The sequence below is a fragment of the Echinops telfairi genome, unplaced genomic scaffold (genome assembly GCF_000313985.2).
Source record: "Echinops telfairi isolate 266 unplaced genomic scaffold, ASM31398v2 ScPeMD7_30;HRSCAF=105, whole genome shotgun sequence".
In the NCBI taxonomy this organism is placed as follows: Eukaryota; Metazoa; Chordata; class Mammalia; order Afrosoricida; family Tenrecidae; genus Echinops; species Echinops telfairi.
The window spans coordinates 3,745,589-3,762,582 of record NW_022103927.1 but is presented as its reverse complement, the minus strand read 5'-3'; the positions used below and the strand labels follow the sequence as shown (position 1 = coordinate 3,762,582).

The following is a 16,994-nucleotide window of genomic DNA, read 5'->3' as shown; positions in this document are numbered from 1 at the left end:
CACCCCCAGGCTCCTGCTTCCCAAAGGTCACAGCCAGGGGCATCCGAGGGAGGGAGCAGTTCTACTCTGCACACGGGGTCAGGGGTCACCATGAGTGTGAGCCCCTCTCCTGCCACGGACAGCAGGAGAAGTGCGGGAACAAAAACGGCCGGTCCACCCTTTGTCCAGAAGGGAGATAGGCAGGCGGAGCCCCAGTGCTGGGGGAGCCCCAGTGCTGGGGGCTCTGGACCACCACCCCCCACTTGGGGTCACAGCCCGGTGGGCCACCCTGTGCTGGCGCAGCCGGCTTCGCCAGGTAGGACCCCACGTCGTCCTGCACACACTCCCGCCACCCCCCTCCAGATGCTGCCCCCAAAATGGCTCCCAGAAACCAGGCCTCGGCCAGGCCTGCAGAGCCACCCGCACGACCGGGCAGGGCCCGGGGATGTTGGCCAGACAGGGCTTTCTTTATGTGCAGGTTCGAGATGCCATACAACATCTGGTGCGATGGCTGCAAGAACCACATCGGCATGGGTGAGCCTGTGTCCCACTCTGTGCGCTCCCCACCTCCCAGGCCTGCCGGCACCTTCCCCTCCCCTCCAGGGCTCCCTGTCCAGTCAGGAGGAGACAGGTGGGCGCCGAGGCAGGTACTGGGTCTGACTCTCTCGGCTCTGCCACGTCCCAGTTGTGTTGCCCTGCACAGGCGACCGACCTGCTGCGTGCCTCAGTCTACCTGCCTGGAACTGAGCTGAAACGAAACCTGCTGTGGCTTCCCCGTCCCCGGCTCACTCTGGGCCCTGGCCAGTCCCTGCGAGGGCCCCTGAGAGCCTCAGACTTGAGGTGGCTGCCCTGAGGTCGGGGGAGCTGGGGTGTGAGCCTGGCTCCCCAGTCCCCTCTCCATCTGAGCGCCTCTCACACCTGGGCCCGTTCCTTCCCAGCCAGTGATGCGCCCCTCCCATTCCAGCCCGGCCCTGTCTCCCCTCCCCTGGCCGGTCCCGGTCCCAGCCTCTGCTCTTGCCCTGCCCTCACAGGAGTTCGGTACAACGCCGAAAAGAAGAAAGTGGGCAATTACTACACGACCCCGATCTACAGGTAGGGACAGCCGTGGGGTGAGGGGCACGAGGGGTCTGAGAGGGAGAGAAGCCTGCGCCCCCTTGGACATGCAAGCTCCTTGGCACTCTCAGATCCTGCACGACCTGCCTCGGTCCCACCCTGGTCTCCCCCGGACCCCCCTGCACACACTGCCCCAGCCACACTGGCGGCTTCTGAGCCATACACACCTGGACACTCCCCTCTCCCCTCTCCCACAGAACACTGACCTTAGGCAGCCTTCTCCCACCTCGTATCGCTGCTTGTCCTCTGCTGGTCACGGGGGCTGGGTCCCCTTGCGCCAAGCCTGCCATAAAGCGGGGTCTGTTGAATGAAGCCTTGAACTAACAGGTGAACAGTCCTCAGCCTCCTTAGCAGAGGCCAGTCCGGCACTCGGTGTCTTGCTCACCTGTCCCCAGATAATGGAGCCCGGCGAGTTGCAAGGGCTTGGGGGACAGGTGCTGGGTGGCATGGATGACAGAAGCCGTGTGCGGGGTCCCAGGCTTGGGGAGGAGGGCTGCCGTATCCTGACTCGGCCCCCACCCGGTCCCGGACAGATTCCGGATGAAATGCCACCTGTGCGTGAACCACATCGAGATGCAGACGGACCCGGCCAACTGTGACTACGTCATCGTGAGCGGCGCCCAGCGGAAAGAGGAGCGCTGGGACATGGAGGACAACGAGCAGGTGCTGACGACAGGTGAGCGGCGCCCTCCTCCTGTAGGCCCGCCCGGGAGGGCTGGGGTGGCCCGGCGCCCACCTGCACGCCCTCCCCCACGTGGCAGAGCACGAGAAGAAGCAGAAGCTGGAGACGGACGCCATGTTCCGCCTGGAGCACGGCCAGGCCGACCGTGGCACGCTCAAGAAGGCGCTGCCCACGCTGAGCCACATCCAGGAGGCCCAGAGCGCCTGGAAGGATGACTTCGCCCTCAACAGCATGCTGCGCAGGCACTTCCGGGTGAGCGGCCTCCGTGTCCCCCCACTGCTGTGGGGTCCACCTCCCTCCCCCATGGTGCCTAGCTGGGGAGAGGCCGGTTCTCAGAGACAGCGAAACCCCAGCTGGGTGGGGTCCGCCTGGCCACTGTGGACAGAAGGTGGCCCAGTTCCCTTCCAGCCATGAGTCCCCTAGATCAGGAAACTCCCAGGGGACTCCAGGCATCTTTGAGTAGGACCCCGATGGTACAAGATGCAGGGAGAGTCCATCCCGAGAGCCTGCTGGGATTGGGGCAGGGCACAGGAGCCCTGAGGGGGGGGCGGAGAGGCCTGGTGCTGCCGTGTCGGGTTTGGGGCCCTGGTTCGGGTGCGTGTGAACAGGTTTTCCCCCTCATGGGCATCGCTGAGGACTCCAGGAAGTCCTGCTGTACATCCGAAGCTCCTCCCGCTCCGGGGACGGTGGCCACCCTGAACGCGTGCCCCAGCTGCTCTGCCCCATTCAGTGCCCAGGCTTCCCATCCCGTCTCCTGTTCTCTATCACTGAGAGAAGCCAAATAGCCAGCTCTCTCCCTAGTCGTCCACTGGGGATTGCTGCCCCAACCCCACCCCACCCCAGCTGGACCTCTGTCCAGAGGGGGGTTCCCAAGCCCAAAGGCAACTCCACCAGCCTGGACCCTCATTATAATCACCCCTTCCCTGAAGACAGGTGCCAGGCTCCACCTACAGTCCGCCTGCTTCTCTAATCCACGATCCCACCCGATCACGATCTCCTACTCACACCTACACACACCCCTACACACATGCACAACCTCTGTTCTCCCTGCAGCAGCTGGGCGAATCTGTGAGCTCTCCATCAGGGCCCATCCCTCTGCTCAGCCCTCCTTCCCGCCCCCCCTCCCTCCCGTGGCTCCCACCCCAGACGCAGTGACATTACAAGGGTCGATGTCACCACCCCCACCCCCGTGGACCTTCTCCCGTACCGGACCACACAGAATCGGGTCATGTTTCTGTACCAAGGTGACTAGGCAGCTGGTCGTTCCCAAGTCTTGCGGGTGCAAGGGCAATGGCAGTGCCATCGGCTACCAGCACATTGCCACCTTCCAGTCACTCTGTCACCCACACGCGGGCCTTCTCTTCATGACGACCGCATGCTCGAAACAAAAAGCCACGGATAAAGACTCACAAACAGGACTGACAGCAACACGGAGCCACTCAGAGCCCTGAAGCGTTGGCACAGGGACTGGCTGAATACAGTGGGGCAGCTGCCCGGGCTCAGGACGCCTGCGGGCAGAGCCCGGGATGATGGTGGCCCTGGCTCTGACCTGAGCACCATAGACAGCTCACAGGGACCGGCAGCACTGCGCCCAGGCTTGCCAGGATCTCTGTTACAGAGTGGCTTTGTCCCTAGAACCTGCTATAGGGGTGCTTCCATGCAGAGAAGATACTCCCGCTCACACTCAGTGGGAAGAGCTTGTAGACGGTCACTGTAGTGTCCCCCTCGCTGACAGTGTTTCCCCCTCCCCCACGGGGTGGTCAGCCACTGCTCACAGCAAAAGCCAGAAGTCTTCCCTGAAGCCCATGGGCCCTCCCGCTTGCTCGCCCCTTCCAGTCACATGAGCCTCAGGGCCTTGGCACTGGCTGTTCCCTGCCTTGCAGCCCTTCTACAGGTTGCCACCTGGCCCCTTCACTCTACGGCTAGAATGCCAGCTCCCCGAGGGCAGAGGTCTTACCTGCTCACTACTGGGCCTGCCACTCAGAGGCCAGGGACAGAAAGCACACGTGTTGGCCGTGATTGTGTCTGTTGCCCACCCTGCTGTCAGAGGAGGTCCCCACACACAACGGGGGCAACTCTGGAGCCCCTTGTCCTGCCCACCCCCCCACTCCAGGAAAAGAAGAAAGCCATCCAGGAAGAGGAGGAGCGAGACCAGGCATTGCAGGCCAAGGCCAGCCTGAGCATCCCGCTGGTGCCCGAGACGGAGGATGACCGCAGGCTGGCCGCCCTGCTCAAGTTCCACACCCTGGACAGTGCGTGCAGGGAGGGGGGGGACCGGTGGGGAGCCCTTGGGGCTTGGGGGGCAGTGGACCGGACCCCCTCTCACACACCTCCCCCCTGCTGGCAGCCTATGAAGACAAGCAGAAACTCAAGCGCACAGAGATCATCAGCCGCTCCTGGTTCCCCTCTGCAGCCGGGCCTGGGGGCAGCAGCAAGGCTGGCAATGTCCTGAAGAAGCTGGCCCAGAGCCGCAGGCCTGCCCCCGCCACGTCCCCCGTCACCAGGGGTGACCTGGGCATCGTCCGACGGCGGTCTCGGGACATCCCGGAGAGCCCCCAAGATGCCCCTGAGACCCCCACAGCCAAGGAGCCACAGGTGCCAAAGGGGACTGGTCAGGACAGGCACTCGTCCCCCCAAGACTGCTCTCCAGAGGACAGCTGTCAGGACCAGCCTCTGCCCCCGAGAGGGGCGCTCCAGGAGGCAGCAGGCACCTCGGACGCCCCACAGCCCTGTGCCCTCAGCGCCTCCCTGGTGGCGGACTATTCAGACTCAGAAAGCGAATGACCACGGGCCAACTGCAAAGCCCCTGCCCGGAGTCTGCTCCCACTTCCCCTTTGCCCCACCCCCCACCCCCCGACAACAGTGAGTTATTTATTTGGTCCCATGAGGGCATTCATGCCTTATGAGACCCCATGTCCCTTATTAAAGCCCTACCTCTTTGACCCTGCCTCCAGTCACTAGCGACCCCAGGCTGCAGCCAAAGCCTGTGACCTGACCTACCATGGGGTGGGCTCCCCAGTGTGTGGAGGCTGGGAATGGGTGTGCCCACCAGGCCTGCGGGAGAGGCAGGGTGGGCAGCTGGAGAGTTTCTAAGGAACTGATAGACAGCACAACTGGGCCTGAAGCCCCTGACAGCTGGGTCCTCCTCCAGGGGACACGCATGCCCCCCACCTTCCCCTCAGCCATGAAAAGCAAAGCCTAGTAACTGGCCCTGGAGCCCAGACCATGGCAGTAACAGCCCGCTGCCCTCAGCCAGGTTCCCAGAAGTCTGCCCTACACACCCCCTGCCCCTTCCAGCCCTGGGTCCCACAAGGATGGGAAGGTCTTGTCAGCGCCTTGGAGTCCCCAAATCTTGGTCCTCTGGCCACCTTAATCAATGTTTGATTCAAAACCACCATGGGAGATAGGTGAAGCTTTCTACTCCTGTGAAGAGTCCCCGCCTTAAAAGCCCCGGGGGCAGTTCTACCCTGTCCTATCCTGGCACTGAGGCGAGGACTCAATGGCAGTGAGCTACTGTGATGGGTCCAAGACTGACAGATCCATTTTCCATCCCACAAGCCACACAGATGTCTGTGTTTCTTCTCACAGACCACCATCCCAACACAGAAACATCACTTATCCTGCTGCTGCCTCCGGTTGCCCATTTCCATTTGCCTCACCTAACCCTTCTGAACTCTGTTCTGGGTAGGTGCAGCCCTTTGGCTCTCAAATGGTAGATGTTGTAAGGAGCACACACTTCCCTAGTGTGACTGTCTTCCAGCCGAAGGCTATTGTTTGGCTGCAAACAGAGCCAGTGGGAAGAGTTCACTTCCAACCCAACCTGGGTTCCACCAGGCTCTAGCTGAACTGTCAGCCTGGTCTTGATTTTGAATTATGGTCCACACCCCACACCCCCCCTATCCAGGACAGGAGTTCTAGTAGCGTACAGAGTTACACAGTGGGCTGCTAACCACAAGGTCAGCAGTTCAAAACCACTAGCCACTCCTCAGGAGAAAGAAGAGGCTTTCTTACACTTATCAAGAGTTAATAGTTGTCAGAGCCCCCAGTAAAATGATCTTTTAGTTAAAAATGTTAACAGTTTCTGATATCCACAGGGGCAGTTCTACTCTGCCCTAAAGGATGAGGGACGCTGCCAGTCGACTGAATTGATGACAGTGATTTGCTTTGCTGGCTATCCGGGACCTTCTTATGTGCTAGATCCCCTTCTGAGCGGTTGGTAGAGGTAACTGGGCACCATCTAGTTCTTCTGGCCTCGGACTCCTGGAAACTGGTGTTTGAGTGGGCCAATGAACTGCTTGTTTCCATCCGTGTTTTCTATCAACTCTTCTTTTCTCTGGACAGGCCTTACTTAGGTGGCCTCTTGGGCACATTTGGTATCCCTGGCGCTACTCACCAACGTGAATGTAGAACATTTGTCTTTGCCCAAGCTCTCATAACATTCAACCTGTTGGTGGCACCATTAAGACCCCTAATTTCACCCTGTCTTTATGACCTTGGACAAGTGTTGGCACCTCAGAATGAATGCTGGTGGTTAGGTGCCATTCAGTCTTGTTCTGACCCATAGCAACCTTGTGAACCAAGAAAAACCACATACTACCTGGCCCGACACTACCCTCAAGATAATGGCTATGTTTGAGCCTAGAGTCAAGAGATCAATGACCTCTTGAGGGACTTCCCTTTTTCTCACCCTTTCCTTCACCAAGTACTCTTCAGGGTCTGGGCCGTCCTGAGAACATGTCCAAAGTCTGAGGCAAGCCTGCCATCCTCACTTCTAAGGAGCATTCTGTCCATCCTCCCAGATTTCTTTGCTCTGTGGTACTTTGAATATTCCATTCAGAGGCATCAGTTTACTCTTCCTGATGCATCATCTTGCTTTCATATGACTGAGGTGACTGAGAATCCCATGGCTTGGGTCAGGCACACCTTAGCCCTCAAAGACCATCCTTGCTTCTTCATACTTTAAAGAGATCTTTGTGTAGCAAATCTGCCCAATATATCATTTAATTTCTTGACTGACACCCCCATGCACGTTGATTGTAAATCCCTGCAGAATGAAGCCCTTGACAGCTTCAATGTGCCTCTGCTTATTGTAATGGCTCTCTGGACCCCAGTTGTCAGGATTTTTTTTTTTTTTTTGCATGGAGTTGTACTCCATCCTGAATGCTGTACTTTTTCCGCATCAAGTGCTTCAAGCCCTTCCATCGAACAAGCAAGATTGTGTCATTTGCATACCGCAGGTTAATTGTCAGCCTTCTTCTAATCCTGATGTCTGATGTTCTTCATCCAGTCCCGCTTCTGGAATGATTTGCTCAGTATACAAATTAAGTATGGTGAAAGGATCTAAGCCCTAACACACACCTTCCTTGATCTTAAACCACACAGGATTCCCTTGTTCCCAACAATTGCCTCTGTCCTCCTGCTCTTGTCCGGGTTCCGACGGAATAACCGTTCTTGACTGTTAGCTAGAGCGATGACCCACACCTGTACCAGAGGTTGGTTCGGATGGACTGGTAAAACATAGGGCCTGCGGTCCAATAGGTGCGCCCGTCGGTGGGGGGCGCTGTCAGGCGGCTGGATTGAGACGCTCGTGCGCATGCCTCTTTCTGGAGGACGAGGGAGGCCCGCCCCTTCCTGGGGAGGCCCCGCCCATTCCGGAGGTGGCCCCGCCCCCTCGCCGCAGTTACGCCCCGCCCCGCCTCCCGTGCGCACCTGGACTTGCGGAGCGGGGCGTGGGACCGCTGGAGCACCATGACGCTGGAGGCCATCCGCTACTCGCGAGGCTCGCTGCAGGTCCTCGACCAGCTGCTGCTGCCCCAGCAGAGCCGCTACGAGGCGGTGGGCTCGGTGCGCCAGGCCTGGGACGCGATCCGCGCCATGAGAGTCCGCGGCGCGCCGGCCATCGCCCTCGTCGGCTGCCTCGGCCTCGCCGTGGAGCTGCAGGCGGGCGCCGGGGGGCCGGGCGTCGCCGCACTGGTGGCTTTCGTGCGTGACGCCCTGACCTACCTGGTCTCCGCGCGGCCCACCGCTGTCAACATGGCCCGCGCCGCCCGCGACCTGGCCGACGCCGCAGCCCGGGAGGCCGAGCGGGAAGGCGCCACCGAGGAGGCCGTCCGAGAGAGGTCGGTGCCGGCGTGCCGAGCGCACGCTCCACGCGGGAGCTCGGGGCCCTTTTGTGCACCGAGGCCCGGGGCCCGTCTGCAGGCCCCTCTCCGGCTCGCTGTGCTTGCGGGCTCTGCTGCTCGGGGTTTCTTTCTTGGCCTGGACCCCTCGCCGCCTGCCCTTACTCTCGCATTCTTCACCGACCAGCCACCCGTCCAGCCCTTGGTGTGCGGTTGCTACCCACAAGGTTGGCAGTTCAAACCCACCATCCACCACTCCGCACGAGAAGGATGAGGCTTTCTGCTCCCACAGAGATTTACGGCCTGGGAAACCCTATAGAGACGTTCTATTCTGCTCTGTAGTCACCATGAGTTGGAATCAACTTGGTAGCAGGTTGGGCTGGGTTTCCCAAAGGCCTCTCCTGCCTCGGGGCCTTTGCACCTTCCTTTCCTGTGGGCCAGGGAGCCTACACCCTCTCCGCCTGTACCTGCAGGGAACCCTCCTGCCCCTCTTGCCACTGCAGGCTTGGACCTCTTCCCCACAGCTACCAAAATGCCACCCAGAGCACCTCCAGTGGCCCTGGCTGGAGTGGGGCACCGAAGTAAACAAACATCTGCCCTGGGGACGGGGCAGATGACACATTCGGCTGCTAAACCGCAAGGTCAGCAGTTCACAGCCAGCAGTCCTTCCACGGGAGAAAGACAAGGCTTCTTCTGCCAAGAGTTACAATCCCAGAAACCCACAGGGGCATTTCCACCCGGCCTTGGAGTGTGGCGATGAGTCAAACTGACTTCATGGCAGTGTGTTTGAGGTTTGGGGGGAGTTTTGCCTTTGTCTTCATCACAGGGCTTCCCGAGACCCCTACCAGCTGCCTGTTTCATCTGCTAGTTGGTTCACCCCTACCCCTCCCCGCATCCCAGCGTCAACTGCATGGGGCCAGAGGGGCTTGTTTTACTGTGCCCCACCCCATCTAGGCCTTGGCACACAGGAGGTCTTCCAGGATGGCTGGAGCAGGAGGGCTCTCGGCAGAACAACGTGGGGCAGGGATAAGGGGCCGGCCTGTCTCCCCACTTGCTGAGAACCCCTTGTCCATCCAGGGTGATCTGCTACGCCGAGGACATGCTGGAGAAAGACCTCAAGAACAATCGCAGCATCGGGGACCTGGGAGCCCAGCACCTCCTGGAACACGCAGCCCCCGGGGGTGGCAAGGTGACTGTGCTGACCCACTGTAACACTGGTGCCCTGGCCACTGCGGGCTATGGCACAGCCCTGGGTGAGTGGGTCTCTGCAGGGGGTGGGGGGGGGTCTTCCAGGCCTCCCTCCCGCTGTCCTTCGGCCAGTCAGGCCTCTTTGATCTCTTTTTAAAGAGAAGCCCCTGTATCGTCTTAAGAAGTGTCCTCTACTTGATCTCTAGGTTCCGATACCCATTGCAACGGCCACCCAGAGCCCACATAATGCCAGTGAGAAATGCTCAGGGTAGAGTTTATCAGGATATCTTTACAAAGTTCCTTAAAGATCTGCTACTAAATGCCCAAAGGGCACACCACTATGCTGTAAGCTTCAACCAAAAGGCCTTCGACCCAAGCTCCATGGGTCAGCAAACACAGCTCCTTGAATGAAGTGCCCAGAGGCACTGCACCGCAGTACGTGTCAGCCCGAAGGAGGTCAACTCCATTTCCGTGGGTCAGCAAGCCCAGCTTCCCCAACTAAGTGCCCACAGGTGTCCCGGTCCACAAGCAAATCTCCTGCACAAGCGCCTGCAGCTTGACTGGCTCCCTGGGTGGGTGGGAAGCCCACCACTCTGTTCCATGCTCTGGCTACTGGTTCTGTTGCTCCTCTGATACGACACCTGTCTTCTGGATCCAAGAGACTCACTGTGCCGGAAACTTGGGTCCAGAGAACACACTGTACTCTTCCGTCTTCTCAGAGGGCTTATTTTATATGCCGCAGGGTGACAGTCCAGGGACTTCTGCGCACATTTCCTCACAGGTGGATCCTATCCGTTTCCTCCCCCAGCTTCTTGCCAGACCCATGTAGGAAAAGGTCATTCGGTGGGAGTTAGACTTGATTAGAAGAGCCACATTAAGTAACCCACAGCCCCTGCAGCCCCACCAAGCACCTTTAGCTCTCTCCACACTTACGTTTCTTAGCTCTTGTAAGGAAAGTGCTCAGGTAGGTGGATTCAGGTATGGCTGGATCCAGGGTTCAGACAGTAGCATCCAGACCCGTCTATCCCTGTCCCTCAGCTCTGTCCTTCCTGGTAACTGCACTCTCGGACTCCCCAGGTTGGCGAGAAGGAAAAAGACCTGGGGCTCAGCCGCAGTACCAGAAGTCTCCCCCATCTCGGGGACTCTGATGGGGTCATCCACCCATCACAGATCAACCCCATGGGCCCAGGCTGAGCCTGCCTAGAGAGTGGGCAACATGTGGACTCCGAGGGGACCAGGGGAATGAGTTGTTTCCGAGGGAGAACGAGGCTTTCTGCGGCTCGCTCTCAGCCCATAGGGTTGCTCTGAATCCCCAGCCATGAGTGTGGAAGGTGTTTGGCCTGGTGTGCCGGGTGCCGGGTGCTGGGCCCTCTTCTAGGCTCCGGAGACAGACCGTGAAGAAAACACAGGAAGGTCTGTCCTCACAGAGCTCCCAGGGAAGCCAGAGCAGACAGCACGACCGGTCTGTTCTCTAGACGCTGTTTCCTAAGTGATAAGTGATTCCTAAAGAGGAATCTAAGGGGGAGGGGATCTGAGGTGTGAGTGTGTGGGGGGGGGGGGGGGGCTGCTGTTTGAAATCGAGTGATCAGGAAGACCATCCCAGGACATAAACATGGGGGTGGTGAGGGAGCCATAGGGTCTGGGGAGGACATGCCGGCAAATGAAACAGCCAGGATTGCCGGCACCTCCTGACATTCACACTTGCTAACCCCTCACACCCTGCAGGTGTGATCCGCTCCCTGCACTGCCTGGGCCGCCTGGAGCACGCCTTCTGCACAGAGACCCGGCCCTACAACCAGGGAGCCCGCCTGACAGCCTTCGAGCTGGTGTATGAGCAGATCCCGGCCACCCTCATCGCCGACAGCATGGCGGCAGCTGCCATGGCCCACCGGGGCGTGTCAGGTCAGTGGGTGGGCGGGACAAGGCTGGGTGGCCCCCGGAGAACATCCTAGGCCTGGGCTGTGACCCCTCACATCTCTTGCCCCACAGCTGTGGTGGTGGGAGCTGATCGCGTGGTCGCCAACGGTGACACGGCCAACAAGGTGGGCACCTACCAGCTGGCCATAGCTGCCAAGTACCATGGCATCCCCTTCTACGTCGCTGCCCCCAGCTCCTCCTGTGACCTCCGCCTGGAAACTGGCCAGGAGATTGTCATCGAGGAGCGGCTGGGCCAGGAGCTGACGGACATCGGTGGGGTCCGGATTGCAGCGCCCGGTAAACTGCCAGTTCTGGGAGGGTCGCTACAGCCCCTTCATTCAGGCGTCTCGGCTCCCCTCACGCGAGCCAGTGCCACCTGGGGCATCGACAGTCCTCTGGGGCAAGGCAGCTTTCTCTAACCTGTCATCCTCGTGGAAGAGGGGGAGCCCAGGTGGTGGAGCGGTTTACGCGTTGGACTGGAAGGTCAGCCATTCAAAACCACCAGCTGCTCCAGGGGAGAAAGGGAAACTTTTACTTAGTCTCAGAAACCCCCAAGGGTGATTCTACCCTGACCCATCGAGTCACTATGAGTCAGAAATGACTTAATACCAGAGAGTTTGAATTTTTTGATCCTAACAGAGGCATCTGAGGAGTGAAAGGCCAGGGATAGACTTTACACTGAACAAACTAGGAGACTTGCTATTTATTGTACATCTCTGTCTTCTCACTTGCAGAAGAACTGAGAAGAAGGGCTGGTGCAGATTTCAAAGCCGCCCTCATGGGAGCCAAAGGTCTTAATTTAGCCTGAGCCCTCAGGCTTTTGGGGGATGAGGCTGCCCAGATTCTCAGTGCTCCCTGGGTAGTTGACAAGAGATTGTGGACAAAGCCAGGGACTTCAGGGGAGCAGACATGCCACCCCTCACTCTGCCTTCTTGTGTCCCTTCTGCTTTCAGGGATTGGGGTTTGGAACCCAGCCTTCGATGTCACCCCGCACGACCTCATCACCGGCGGCATCATCACAGAACTGGGCGTCTTTGCCCCCAAGGAGCTCCGGGCAGCCCTAGCCACCACCATCTCCTGAAGTGGGCCGGTGGGGGGGGGGGGAATGCCTGGATGGATGCCACACGTTACTGACCTGGCTCTCCCTACCATGCCAGCCCCCTTTGTTTTATAATAAATGTATGGACTAGTCTGCCCGACAGCTGACCTTCACCCTGAGCCCTGCTTCTTCAAGCAGGGGCCGTGGATTGGGTCTTCCGTGGTGGCTGGAGCCAGTACCCAAGTTCAAACCCAAGTTCTCCCACGTTCCCCACCGTGAGCTCACTTCACATTCACCTCCCTGTGCCTGGGTCTCCCATTTTCGAAGTGGGGATGCAGTTCGGCTAGTGCCTCCTTCTGAAGGTGGACGCTTCCGGGGCAAAAATAAAGGGGATTCCAAAGAGCTCAGTTCTCAAGCTAGATAATATTTTGATGCATTTTTGAAAAATACAGTGCAAAAAAAATCAATACGGAGAAAATTCTGAGGTTTGAAACAGAATGGAGCCCTGCTGGTGTAGTGAGTTACACCTTGGGCTCCAACCCACAAAGTTAGTAATCTACCAGGAGAAAGACAGGCCTTCTGAGCCCGCAGAGATTTATAGCCTGGGAAGCTGCCCTGACCTGCAGGGTCACTGAGCCAAAATGGACTCGATGGCAGTCCTGCCTTGGCCTCACCTCGCCCCTCAGGCCCTGGTCCCAAGAAAATTTTATTTACCAGCACAGGCCGTATCTTTGCTGATTTAAATATTAAGATATGGTTTCCACTTAATTATTGCGACTTTAGCACCCTCTTTAATTTTGCTTCGAGGCTATTGCCTCGCTCGTGTCTGGCTGTAGATGACTGGCACAAAGAACATAAGACGTTTGTGCCACCCAACCGCCCATCCCACCGCCATCGAGCTAATTTTGACCTGGGCACAGCCTCATCTTTCTCCTGTGGAGCAGACACAATTCGCAGGCTTTACGTGTATTTTACAGCGCCTAGTAAATAGTCACTTGCCGTTATTACCTTTCATTGGGATATTTTATAAAAGCTGGCTTTGATTGACATGAGTCCCTATTGATGTTTGGAACCCATCTGCCGCCAGCGGGAGAAAGACACGATAGTCCCCTTCCGTGAAGATTACAACCTAGAAAAGTCCGTGGGGCAGTTGTTTGCCCCACGGGGGCGCTGTAAATCGGAATGGATCCGACCGTGGGGGTGGGAGTGGTCGGCCACACTCTGGCGTCTGGCCCTTTAATTCCGTGCCACGCTCTGTCCCATAAGCCTTTGAGCCAGCGCCTAGCCCGTGTCCCAGCCTGCCTTGCGGCTTCCGGCGGCGTCTTTGGCCCCGCCTCCGCCGGTGCACACGGGGCCATGGCGCAGGGACCGCGCAAGTTCCAGGCGCAGAAGTCGGCCAAGAGCAAGGCCGCGGCGTCGGCAGCAGCCTCGGAGCGGACCCGGGGCCCGAGGAAGGGCGGTGAGGAGCGGGCTGGCGCCCGAGGAGGGGGGCGGGGACGTGACCGCCCCGGGGCTTCCAGCGTAACGCGGCGCGTGTCTCCACAGGCCGAGTCATCGCCCCCAAGAAGGCGCGCGTGGTGCAGCAGCGCAAGCTCAAGAAGGTGAGCGGGATCGGAACGCAGCAAACCCTGGGTGCTTCGGCCGGTCTTTTCCTCGGACCTGGGCGGACCGGCTGGATGTGAGCCTCAGCCCCGCCCACCCTCCAGCGAGGGGCCCACTGCTAGCCCTGCCCCCCCGGGGTTGGAAGGATTCGGTGCTCACGCCCCTAACTAGAGGAGCCCTGGTGGGGTAGAGGTTCCGCGTTGGACTGCAAACCGCCAGACCAGCAGTTCGAAACCACCAGCTGCTCCGAGGGGAAAGATGAGGTTTTCAAGTCCCATAAAGAGTTACAGACTCAGAAAGCCCCCCCACCCCATAGGTCTACCCTGCGTTGTAGGATCAGTATGAGTCGGTGTTGTCGTGGCAACGAATTTGCGGGTTTGGGGTGGTTTTTTTGGGGGGGGTTGGGGAGTGGGAAGGCAGCAGAGCTTGTCAGGTGCAGATAGGCGGTTTCCATAAGGTCACATCTGCGGATCCTATTGTGCTGCGTGTTACCCAGACCTTTGATCAGGACTTCAGACTTCAGCAACCCACTGAGCTCTCCCGCAAGGGCTCCCATCTCTCCCCTCAACACAGTACCCCCATCCTTTCAGGCGCTCTTATCTTCCTGGATCCCCAACCCCACCCTTTCTCCACATCCGATCAGCCCCATCTTTTTGCCAAAAGTCCATAAGTCCAATATTAGCCCATATGTTCAATGCAAATCTGTGAATTCCTCTTCAGACTCACGCAACACATGCAATGATGCCAAATGTAGATGGAAACAAAGCCCACCCTCTTCTCCCCAGTTCCTGAGGCTCACTGTGCCCCATGCTATCAGCCCCTAACCTGCTAAGCTAACCTGGATCCATGCTGTGGGCAGGCCCCCTCCTCTCAGAACCCCTCATGGCTCCCACATAAGTAAGATCAAGATCAAAGCCCTGCAAGCCACCACCACCCCACCTCTGCCCGCTTCCTTCCCTCTGCTCCAGCATGCTGGCCCCCTAAGTGCTTCCTGGGCATGTTTCCACAGCAGAACTTCCAACCCCGGCTCTTTGCTCTGCCTAGGTTCCAAGGCAGCCACCTGCTCGCGCCTTCAGACTCTGTTGGACTCCAACATCTGCCCCCAGACTTTGTGTCCTAGCCCTGTAGGCGTGTGCCCTGCATGGTCACGCATTTACTTGATGCCTTCCCAAGATGTCAGCTCCCCAAGGGCAGGGATTATTCATGTCCCCAACCCCTAGGCAAGGGTTAGCTGCCCTAGTCAGTAGACCTGGGGTGGGGTACGGACAATTCTGAGACCAGTTTGGTCCCCAAGCGCGTGTAGGTTCCAGTCTCCATGCCTTTACTTGCTGAGCTGCACCCCTTGCCACTGTAAATCAGGGCCCCCAGGAACACAGGGTGTTGCAAGATCCTGGCTGAGGCTAGGAGCTGGGTTCCAGGGTCCCCCCCACTCCCATGGTTTGGGGACCACGGGCGAGTGCATAAATCCCCACCATGCATCTGTAACTTGGGGGTGCATAGGGGTATCAAAGCTGAGGTCCAAGGCTGAGGGGGGCTTGGGATAAGGGCCCAGAGACTGGGGCATGGTTTTTAATCCAGTCCTGTGCAGCGCCACCCCATCCTGCCCCTGGCTCACCTCTGCCTGAGGCACCAGTCTGATTGCCCCAATTGTCCCCTCAGGACCTGGAGGTTGGCATCCGGAAAAAGATCGAACATGACGTCATGATGAAAGCCAGCAGCAGTCTGCCCAAGAAGCTGGCACTGCTGAAGGCCCCCAGAAAGAAGGGGGTAGCCTCTGCCAAGAAGACCTCCTAAAGGCCTCCCCCCACTGTGGAGCCCAGTGTCACACCCCGTGTCCAAGACCAGTCTGCAGGCAGTCCCCGGGCTACTGTGAGGAGGAGGAGGGACCCAGCTCCCAGGACTGGGGGCGCTTGACTTCAGTGGGGGCCCAGCCTACAAGCCAATGGCCAGCAGGTCCAGGTGCCGAGGCCCACAACCCAGGGACACCTAGGCAAGTGCTTTTGCCACCTCTGTCCCCAGGCCCTATCTCTGCTGCTTTCACCCCGAGCAATAAACCAGGCTTTGTTGTCGACCTTGATGTCACCATGGTTCTATGGGAAGGGCTGTAAGGAGGCTGGCACCATGGCCCCTGTCACCCCAGGCCAACACCGGCATGACACGGGGTGAGCCCAGCAGTTTCCACCAGAGACTCACCCAGCCACTTCTGCCCACATGATCAGACCCGGACAGAGGTCTCCAGCCTGAAAGGCAGGTGCTGCAGGGAGAGTGGTCATCTTGGTGACCTGCCTTGCCCATCTAATCACCGCCACAGACGGCAGGACACTCAGCCACTGCTCAGGGCCAGAGACCAGCCAGATGTCCCCACAGATGCTGCTGCTCTGTAGGGCAGTGCTGACTCCTCAGCATGATGCTCCCACAAACTGCCTGGGGCCACCTCAGCAAAGTGAGGACGAGAACAAGAAAAATGGGTGTCGGCTCTGCTTCTGTTGCTGGCGCTCTTCCTGGAGCCGGGCACACTGCCCCAGGGCTCCCAAGGTCTACAGTGAGACGGCACAGACCCCCACCACCCCCCGGGCCATGCTCTCAACTGGAGCTTCTGACCCACCAGTCCAACGGTGCTCTCTGTCAGTCCATCCTAGGCTCCCCATCCCTGAAGGGTGCTGGGGTCTGCCAGGCCGGACGGACATACTTAAAGAATCTGCTGGAAGCTCTGGCCTGATGACCCTCTCGGCTGAGGGGTGGGAGTAGCCTCTTCATCTGGTAACCAGGTTGCAGCCAGGGGACCTGGTGGCTGCAGTACTAGGTGACAACAGGCTATTGCCCTGAGAATTAGTGTCAGAAGGAGCCCTGCTGGTGTAGTGGTTACAAGTTGAGCTGCTGTGTAGTCCAGGTTGACTAGAGAGACAAATCCAGAGATGCTCATCATGTGTATAAGAAAGAGCTTTTATATCAAAGAGCAATTGATATATTGGGAAACATCCCAGTCCAGATCAAGTCCATAAGTCCAATATTAGCCCATATGTTCGATACAAATCTGTGAATTCCTCCTCAGACTCACGCAACACATGCAATGATGCCAATTGCAGAAAGATCACAGGCCAGTGGGTGGAAAGTCTTGTGGACCCAAAGGCAGTGAAGGCATCTCAGCGCTGGCAGGGGCCTCCTGTGTCTTGTCAACAGGAACGTCTCCGCAGGGAGGGAGCGGGTCCCGCCTCCAGCAAGTTATCTATCTCCTTAAGCACCTCCAAATGGCGTCATCAAGCTGTGACCTGATTGACAGGCTAAACTACCTCTTCATAGTTGCAAATTGACAACAGATTATGTAACTACCACAGCTGCTAATTGAGAAGTCAGC

At 58.5% G+C, this 16,994-nt stretch overlaps 3 protein-coding genes across 3 annotated transcripts; all 3 read left to right on the top strand.

Annotated features, from left to right (window-relative positions):
• Positions 1-435: 435 nt before the first annotated feature.
• On the top strand, positions 436-4,716 carry YJU2B (YJU2 splicing factor homolog B). Its single transcript, XM_030885510.2, has 6 exons — positions 436-513; positions 1,011-1,071; positions 1,626-1,768; positions 1,854-2,026; positions 3,888-4,026; positions 4,122-4,716. Exons 1-6 carry the CDS (start codon positions 450-452, stop codon positions 4,556-4,558), a joined length of 1,017 nt encoding a protein of 338 aa, XP_030741370.1. The 5' UTR covers positions 436-449; the 3' UTR covers positions 4,559-4,716.
• A 2,762-nt stretch (positions 4,717-7,478) lies between these two features.
• Positions 7,479-12,197, top strand: MRI1 (methylthioribose-1-phosphate isomerase 1). The gene is made up of 5 exons (XM_004715493.2): positions 7,479-7,893; positions 8,971-9,146; positions 10,807-10,983; positions 11,071-11,295; positions 11,952-12,197. Exons 1-5 carry the CDS (start codon positions 7,523-7,525, stop codon positions 12,077-12,079), a joined length of 1,077 nt encoding a protein of 358 aa, XP_004715550.1. The 5' UTR covers positions 7,479-7,522; the 3' UTR covers positions 12,080-12,197.
• Positions 12,198-13,371: 1,174 nt separating this feature from the next.
• On the top strand, positions 13,372-15,710 carry CUNH19orf53 (chromosome unknown C19orf53 homolog). The gene is made up of 3 exons (XM_004715583.2): positions 13,372-13,496; positions 13,583-13,638; positions 15,299-15,710. Exons 1-3 carry the CDS (start codon positions 13,394-13,396, stop codon positions 15,431-15,433), a joined length of 294 nt encoding a protein of 97 aa, XP_004715640.1. The 5' UTR covers positions 13,372-13,393; the 3' UTR covers positions 15,434-15,710.
• The last annotated feature ends 1,284 nt before the right edge of the window (positions 15,711-16,994 follow it).

Bases quoted from the DNA above. Each gene is read 5' to 3' on its own strand.
- MRI1 (XM_004715493.2), top strand. From the start codon at position 7,523: ATGACGCTGGAGGCCATCCGCTACTCGCGAGGCTCGCTGCAGGTCCTC. The intron at 9,147-10,806 runs GTGAGTGGGTCT...CACACCCTGCAG, and splicing joins GGGCTATGGCACAGCCCTGG to GTGTGATCCGCTCCCTGCAC. The intron at 11,296-11,951 runs GTAAACTGCCAG...TTCTGCTTTCAG, and splicing joins GGTCCGGATTGCAGCGCCCG to GGATTGGGGTTTGGAACCCA.
- YJU2B (XM_030885510.2), top strand. From the start codon at position 450: ATGTGCAGGTTCGAGATGCCATACAACATCTGGTGCGATGGCTGCAAG. The intron at 514-1,010 runs GTGAGCCTGTGT...CTGCCCTCACAG, and splicing joins CAAGAACCACATCGGCATGG to GAGTTCGGTACAACGCCGAA. The intron at 1,769-1,853 runs GTGAGCGGCGCC...CCCACGTGGCAG, and splicing joins CGAGCAGGTGCTGACGACAG to AGCACGAGAAGAAGCAGAAG.
- CUNH19orf53 (XM_004715583.2), top strand. From the start codon at position 13,394: ATGGCGCAGGGACCGCGCAAGTTCCAGGCGCAGAAGTCGGCCAAGAGC. The intron at 13,497-13,582 runs GTGAGGAGCGGG...GTGTCTCCACAG, and splicing joins CCGGGGCCCGAGGAAGGGCG to GCCGAGTCATCGCCCCCAAG. The intron at 13,639-15,298 runs GTGAGCGGGATC...TTGTCCCCTCAG, and splicing joins AGCAGCGCAAGCTCAAGAAG to GACCTGGAGGTTGGCATCCG.